This window comes from Cydia splendana, chromosome 1, assembly GCF_910591565.1.
Source record: "Cydia splendana chromosome 1, ilCydSple1.2, whole genome shotgun sequence".
Classification (NCBI taxonomy): domain Eukaryota; kingdom Metazoa; phylum Arthropoda; class Insecta; order Lepidoptera; family Tortricidae; genus Cydia; species Cydia splendana.
This window is the reverse complement of record NC_085960.1, coordinates 8848886-8857169: the sequence shown is the minus strand read 5'-3', so window position 1 is coordinate 8857169 and position 8284 is coordinate 8848886. Positions and strand designations below refer to the sequence as shown.

The window sequence follows — 8284 nt, the reverse complement described above, 5'->3', positions numbered from 1 at the left end:
CCCATTCACACTCCTACCTTGTAGTACCTTGTAGTGTGAATGGGGGGCTTAAGCGTTCTTTCCGGTAAAGCCCCGCATTCACACTCCTACCTTGTAGTCCGCCTCGTTGGGTAGGACTGTGTATGGGGGTTGCGGACTACGAGCCGTCCTACAAACGGCTAAACGGTAGGACGGCTCGTAGATTAAAGCCCCCCATTCACACTCCTACCTTGTAGTCCGCCTGGTTGGGTAGGATTGTGTATGGGGGTTGCGGACTACGAGCCGTCCTACAAACGGCTAAACGGTAACGAGGCGGACTACAAGGTAGGAGTGTGAATGGGGGGCTTAAGATAGGGTTTGGACTTTAAGCCCGTCACAGACGTAGCGATAATATGCCAAAAGATATCTTAAGGCCGTAACACACTATCGCACCGCACCAAGGTCATTGTGCGACGCACCGATAAGTAAGAGCGAGAAAGAGATATCGCTTATCGTTACTACTATTATAGCAAAGGCACCTACGATATATTTTACGTACTATTGACAGAGTCCACACACGATAAGCAATATTTATTAGCAGTGTAAAATGTGTGTAATCTATTTTTCGGTTTATTTTATTTTATGTTTCTTTCCTTTATGTTTCTTTATTTTATTTTTTGTCTGTTACCTTCCGTGATTATTTCTCACTTGATGGTCTAATCGGAAGATCAGCGCTGGAAGTCGCCAGCAACATGCTGAGATGGGACCATTTCGTGACACTTTATTTTTCACTGTTTTTTCTATGTATGTCTATTGTCTCTGGATTACGAATAAAAACCTATTCTATTCTATAAGCTAAAATATATTTTGGTATATTACGATATCTTATAGCAAGGCATCTTAAGATATATGTATATATATTGCACAATGTACTATTGTCTCTGATTGCCAAATTTGTTCAATGTTTGATATTTTTTGCATATATATATATATATAACAAACAAATTGAACAAATTTGGCAATCAGAGACAATAGTACATTGTGCAACATGGGGCGTAAGTTGAATATTGCAAACGAGAGTAAGTTAAATCGCGACGGCTTGCCGGAGCGATTTATAGACTCGAGTTTGCAATATAATTACGCCCCGAGTTACACACAATGTTTATCATCACACTTGCGATACAAAAATTAAGTATAAAGACAAAAAACTGTTAATTATGGCACTAGAAAGTTCATAACTCCCTAGGGAGAACGCTTTTTCTATTAACTCCCGCTAAACCTGCGTGCAATTCCACATTTACTGAGCGAGTGTGATGAAAAGTATTTTTTACATAGGTATGTTAAATATTGTTAAAAATGTGCTGATATTCCGTAAAACGGAAAACAACTTGCTTGGGCCCGATAGCAAGTGTGGATCTAATTAGCCCTTAACGTGGATTGAGGAATCCACATTCCACATCCTCATACATCTTTGAATTTATTCGCAGATGTAGGCGAACAGTGTCACAATATTTTAAAATGTTCGTGAATAATATAATTGTAGACCAATTGATCAGACTAATTACCTGCGCGAACTGTAATGATTGTACACAGTTTGCCTGTAGCCTACACGAATAGATAACTATACTACCCGTTCGCTTCAAGTTGGCAGTTACCTCCCGGTTCGCTTCCCCGCACCACAGCTTTACAAACTACTTTTATTTAAAGTTGGCATTAAAAAATAAAGTACCCAATTATTTTCTAGTGTCGACAGTAAAAGTTGTACCTTGTACCTGTGACATTATCATGTAACGGCTTGTAACGGTCCCCAACTGCCAACTTAAAGCGAACAGGTAGTACCTACATAAAAATTTGGTAAGAGCTAAATTAATTATTACAGTGTAAGAATTTATAATTCCTTAAATGTGATAGTTTTATACAATATTGTTACAAAAAAATAAACTACCTAAGTGGAAATAAAAACGATTGTATCATTTATTTAATTATCATTTTATAACATGTTTCGTCGGATTTTCGTATTGTGACATATACTGTACGTACACGTACTTAAATAAATCCGGCAAATCGGGAACTAATCGCGAGCTTTCATGCAAATAGGTAATGACTGATAACTATTTTTCAAATAGATTGTGTACGGTGACAGCTGTATCAATAAAATTTTGCAATATTGCGTTTCAAGGTAATACCACAGAATAATTAATAGTACTACCGTACAGAAAGGAAACTTCCTACAAAAACGAAGTTTGACAGCGGTTCAGGGTCGAATCATGCTGTCCCTTTCTAATATATGGCACTATCCCTTTCGGCTATTTAGGGTTGTCAAAAATCAAGTGATTATCTTATCTGTGGTCGTGCACGCAAAAGGGAGTCAAGTGGTGCCAACCCTAATAATTGCTCGGAGCAATGCTGAGCCGAGCGGAGCCGAGTTTGACCGAAGTAAAGAGTTTCGCACCCCTGGTAATACATAGATGATACCACACATTCGTCACAATCGTCGGTGGCTTTCAATGTAGAATGCGTGACGAAAGCAGAATAGGACTAATTTAAGAACTTGACGAAAAACGAATGGGACGACCCAAGACGATACCCTTCGTGCAAACTTGACTACATTCGGCCCGGAGCAATTATTAGGGTTGGCACAACTTGACGTCCCTTAGTGTGCATGACCACAGATAATTACATGAATTTTGACAACCCTAAATAGTCGAAAGGGATAGTGCCATAAGTTAGAAAGGGATATCATGATTCGACCCTGAATCGCTGTCAAACTTCGGTTTTGTAGGAAGTGTCCTTTCTGTATGGTAGTCATAGAAGGTCGCATCCTATAGAAGTGGTATACGCGTGCCTCCGTGAGGGACAAAACATACGCAATGCGACAATATTAAAAACACGTTTTAATATTTCTGAGAACATACCAAAAACAATCTACGTAATTCGGTCGGGTTATCTGTTGCCCACCATAAACCATACAATTTTTTTGGTTGGGAACAAACAAAAAGTGAGACTGTGACAAGGACAAGCAATAATACAGCTTTCTCTGCTACTCCTACTAAAAGTTCCATAAGTGTATCTCGTTCGGTCGTTTGGCTCCTCCCCCGCTTCATCTCTATATTATTGTACCTCTATGATTATTATTTTATTTTATATGTAAAAGCGGCGCGCCCCGGCCGCAAAACGCGCCTGTGTGACGGAACCTTTATTGTGTGCTACTTCTAGGTATTGGGTGTTTACTTTTGATTGAAACACAAAACAAGTCCCTTTGAAAAAGCCTTTATTTGTAATGCTTCAACGGATCCATTTTAATGAATTTGTAAAATACCACTCCTTCATACAACTGGAATAAAATGCAAATCTTAAATTAGGGCTCTCTCTCCAGGCTTCTCAGTGTTGTTTTCTCCTAAACGAACATCCTGCAACAAAACAAAAACAAGATTTATTTAGTATTATGGTATATATTTATTAAGATTATTAACCTTAATGTCTCTTAAATTTTCATTGTTTAGTTGCACAATCAAATGCAACCTTGAAAAAAAGAATCAAGTATTTTTATTATGCAATACTGTCATCACTCAAAATCCAACGTATGTTTTTGTTATATCACGAATTTAGCAGGGGACTTCAAAGTATTTCAAAGAACTAGGTTAATTTTATCGTTTTAACTTTTGATTCTAGTTCTAATTTAAATTGGTACTAAAACATGTTTGCTGTGGCATGGGACCTCACTGCATAATGAAAGATAATCTAAGAGGGCTAATGCACCATATTTTAGAGACTAATTATCAGACAGGAGGCTTATTTAATCAGATAACAGAGCCAACCTACAGCACCATGATTGCTCAAAAACTAAAATAAATAATGCAATTGGGTGCCTCCTCCCCTTAACCAAGATCAGTTCTCGCTTAACTTTAAAAATTCTAGGGCTGCCACTGATTAAACAAATTCATTATGATGGTGCTTAGAGCATTCATGCAGGAGATACCTTTGATTGGGATTCTTTCCCCTTTGCCATACTTTTCATTAATATAATAAAATCACTTTAGGCCAGTGCATGGCATATGCATAATGTATACCCAGGGCAATTTTTGCACTGTTGACTTAGTAACATTCTTTTAAAAGACTTCAAAGAATTGAATTTGTACTTGTCACTGTGACATGCTGCATGGCACCATCTGTAGATTGAGCTGAAGCATCTAATTCTAGGTATGTCTAGTACCCATAACACAAGCCTTATTGAGTTTACTGTGAGACTAGGTAGATTTGTGCAAGATTGTCCCATAGTAGTTATTTATTTATTTTAAAATATACTTAAATTGGTGATGGACTAGCAAGGAATCACAATTCCTAAGGTCTCTAGTGTCTCAAATTAACATGCCTAACAATTTGGAATGCAAACACTATCTATGATACTCTGCACCACTATTAAACTTGCTAGAAGTTATTGGACATTCCCAATGAACCTGTCAAGCTTATTTGCAAAGGCATGTACATTTTCAAATAAAAGAGAAAGTTGACAACATAACCAATATTACATTTCCACAATGTTGTGAAATCAACATGTCTCAACATTCATATCTTTTGTTTTGATCCTAATCAATACAATGATATCACTTTTATTTTAACTTTACATAAATCTGGTTAATGAAAAAATACGACTCTTACCTTCAGTTAGTCTGGCACGACCTCCAGTGGGCTGGCAGAGGATCGTCGAGCAACCGGCGCAGACGACCACCCTTTGAGCGTGACTGAATACCGTCGTGATTTTGTAGCAGCCGGGGCATTTCACATCCATAAAATACGAGTTAGGATGGGGCACCAGCCTCTTCAATTTATGCTTCCTTCTCTCCGAGGCGGGAGTTGGGTGCAATAGGTCCACTGCGAGCTGAAACCGTTTATGTTGAGGTTAGTTATCACACATCACTCCCGTCCGATACAATTAATCACACCTATCCGGTCCATCACAACTGAAATAAACTACGATCGCTTCTAATATCTTCCACATTTCTTTCACGCGATTAACATTAGCAGTGGGTTTACATTAGATATCTAAGTGACATGTCAGAAAGGCCATGTGTAGCACGCATATTAGACGTAATTTTATTTTATTTAGAAAGATAGGTCACTATGACAGAACTCTTTAACGTTTGTAGAATCTAAATGAGCGCAAAACAAAATCACAAAACTGTATCATTGTTTAATTTAAACGAATAAATTTTATTAAATACACACCGGCATGGTTACAGCTTTGATGCAGAACCGGAAAAGGAACAGCGTCCAATGGACCAAAGAGAATAGAGGGATTCATAGACAAATTAAGAATGCGTTCATTAATAAAAATGATTCATAATGTATTAAATTGAATATAGTTGTGTAAAATAAGTGTTAATTTATCAATATCAGCCAAATAATCCTTATTTCATCTTTAAATTAAAATGACAATAAAATAATTAAATTCATAACTAAAGGCCATAACACACTATCGCACCGCATCGCGACCTTGGTGCGTTGCACCCATAAGTGAGAGCGAGAAAGAGCTGTTTCTCGCTCTCACTTATGGGTGCGACCAAAGAATATAATACTCACTAGGAGAAGAACGATAACTTGGTGAGTACGACGCGGGTGCGACGCAGCAAGGTCGCGGTGCGGTGCGATAGTGTGTTACGGCCTTAAGCTTTTGTGATTTTTAGCAATGACTGGAACACCAACTAGGTACTTTATCTTATCTGTTCACTTGTCAGTGTCACTGTCACTGTCAATGTGACACGCACAGACCGCAAGCACAGTGAGCGTGGGTCCGCACCGTATTCGTATTTATTACAATATAATTGAATTAAATAAGACAAGGTGCATGTTTAGTTTTCATTTAAAATCTTTAAAGAGAACTTAACACGCAATGGCTGATGAGGAATATGAAGCTGATGACGCGGGGGCAGACTACGACGATATCGCCGAAGAAGATGACAACATCGAAGAAGCCGAGGAGCAAGAGGAGGAGGGCTACAACGTGCAGTGTCTAGCTCCCGGCCAGGCTGGGGGAGGAGTCGAGAAATCTAAAAGAATTACCACCCGGTATATGACGAAATACGAACGAGCTAGAGTCTTAGGTGAGGTTATGGTTTGGTATTTATAACTCCATAATTATGTTTGTTATGATATCCTTGTACTACTAACCTCCGAGGTTTATAAAAGAACACTGACATAGCAAGGTGTTATCGAGTAATTTTCATATTAATTAACCTATAGCTATGGGGGCCATGCCACATAAATATTCCTATATTGTAACCCAAGTCAACACATATTACAGGGACTCAAAGGCTTGTGTAACCTTAACTACAATATTTATGATATAACTTAAGCCTATCATTCAAATAAATGCCCATAGAAGTATTCAAACACACAATTGAAGACTTAGTAGGCAGGGTTTCTACCAAATAGGCAAAACTGGGGCCTCATTCGAGATGTACAACTGTCAGATTTCGCATCCACATCAAATCAACCCTTGATTTTATCGCATGTTGATTCTATCAAGTTTTGATTTGATCAACTGTGGACAATAGTATTATTTGGTACAAACAAAACTCATTAATTGAAAAATTTATTAAACAAATATCAACTTTGTTTTATTACTACTATATGGTTTATAAAATAGCTCTGAACTCAGGGTGGTTTGGTTTGGTTGTCACCTAACTGTGGATTGCTAATGTAAAATTTTGACACATTCACATAATTTAACAACTCGCAAATTTTCCCACATCAACAGAAGATCAACTTGATACGTCAGTTATCGCTAGTCGAAAAGGGGTCCTGGTTGTCAAGATAAAACAGGCTATTTTCATACTTTCCGTATAGTTTATGTTGTCCACATGATCTTTATGTACCTAATTATTTTTTTCAGGTACCAGAGCACTTCAAATAGCCATGTGTGCCCCTGTGATGGTGGAGCTGGAAGGTGAAACCGACCCCCTGCAGATAGCCATGAAGGAACTCAAGCAACGGAAAATTCCCATTATCATCCGAAGATACCTCCCTGACCATTCCTATGAAGACTGGAGCATTGACGAACTGATCATCATTGATCATTAGCTCATGCAATACATGACTTTTGGATAATTCTTGAAGAAGATTAGTGAAACTACTTTTATAAATAAGATTTAGTTTAAGTCTTATATAACAGTAATTCAAAGTAATCACATTTTTGATATTGTGATCACTAAACCTAGAAGTACAGTCAGCAGCAGTAATTATAGCATATGCTTTGGATTATAGAGTTTCATTCATGTAACACAATTTGTTTTTTAATATGAACGAATCAATATTATTTACTTTAAAGTATCTTGCATTATCATATTAGACTATTTTGTCTTCATCATAAGATAAAAATACTTACAGAACATTTAGGAATTACTATTAAACTATCTGATTTTAAGACATCTATGATAGATTAATGTAGATCAAAATCTAATATAGATCAGTATACTGAATGTTGGACATAGTTTAAGATTAAGGATAATATTAAAGTTTATTTTTAAGACTAGTTTTTATTTTATGATTTTGATGGCCTCTTTTATGATCACTAACCCCCTTATTCATAAACGTCTACTAAAGTTAACAAGCCGATAATAATCGTTTGTCCCTTTCCGACGTATTGGTATGATGGAAAGGGACAAACGATTATTATCGGCTTGTTAACTTTAGTAGACGTTTATGAATAAGGGGGTAGTCTGCACAAGTAAATATAAAGATAGTTTTACAACCCTAACAAACAGTTAGGTTGGACACAAATAGCTATACTTACATATATGTGTGAATGCTATTGTTACAACAGGTTAAATCATTTCAAGGCAAGATATGGTATATAGGATACTTATAGGTATTTTCGATTGGATTTTTACAGCGCGAAGTGTACAGTACATTAAATAGATAGTGATGATCAAAGTGGCCAAAAATATTGGAATACGTCCTTATTTCTATGTAAACAAGGATGCCTTATACACTTCAGGGTATAATTGTGCATACGTTATATGTAAGTTACTCTATGGTACCTACCTAGCAGCGGTCGGCAACCAGCGGCCCGCGGAACTCTCACTTGCGGCCCGCGAGCCTCCCTGGATATTTTGAAGTATTTTGTATGTAATATTGAAAAATTACAATGTCTAATAAAGTCGTAAATATTAACAAAGTGCGGTCCGCGTCAACTTCGTTAACGGCTATGTGGCCCTTGGCTGCTAAAAGGTTGCCGACCGCTGCTACCTAGTATAGTATCTAAGCGATGATCAAGAAAAACTAGTATAAAAATGAAACCACTGTGCTAACTGACAACCGCCTAAAC

At 37.3% G+C, this 8284-nt stretch overlaps 2 protein-coding genes across 2 annotated transcripts; one reads left to right on the top strand and one right to left on the bottom strand.

Annotated features, from left to right (window-relative positions):
- Nucleotides 1-3212: 3212 nt before the first annotated feature.
- LOC134796351 (small ribosomal subunit protein eS27) lies at nt 3213-5323 on the bottom strand. Its single transcript, XM_063768509.1, has 3 exons — nt 5185-5323; nt 4618-4837; nt 3213-3368 (listed from the first exon to the last, which is right to left on the bottom strand). Exons 1-3 carry the CDS (start codon nt 5188-5190, stop codon nt 3340-3342), a joined length of 255 nt encoding a protein of 84 aa, XP_063624579.1. The 5' UTR covers nt 5191-5323; the 3' UTR covers nt 3213-3339.
- Nucleotides 5324-5738: 415 nt separating this feature from the next.
- LOC134794747 (DNA-directed RNA polymerases I, II, and III subunit RPABC2) lies at nt 5739-7110 on the top strand. Its single transcript, XM_063766563.1, has 2 exons — nt 5739-6059; nt 6851-7110. The coding sequence occupies exons 1-2, from the start codon at nt 5849-5851 to the stop codon at nt 7036-7038; spliced, it is 399 nt and encodes a 132-aa protein (XP_063622633.1). The 5' UTR covers nt 5739-5848; the 3' UTR covers nt 7039-7110.
- Nucleotides 7111-8284: the final 1174 nt, after the last annotated feature.

Bases quoted from the DNA above. Each gene is read 5' to 3' on its own strand.
- LOC134796351 (XM_063768509.1), bottom strand. The intron at 3,369-4,617 runs GTAAGAGTCGTA...GTTTTGTTGCAG, and splicing joins TCGTGCCAGACTAACTGAAG to GATGTTCGTTTAGGAGAAAA.
- LOC134794747 (XM_063766563.1), top strand. From the start codon at position 5,849: ATGGCTGATGAGGAATATGAAGCTGATGACGCGGGGGCAGACTACGAC. The intron at 6,060-6,850 runs GTGAGGTTATGG...TATTTTTTTCAG, and splicing joins CGAACGAGCTAGAGTCTTAG to GTACCAGAGCACTTCAAATA.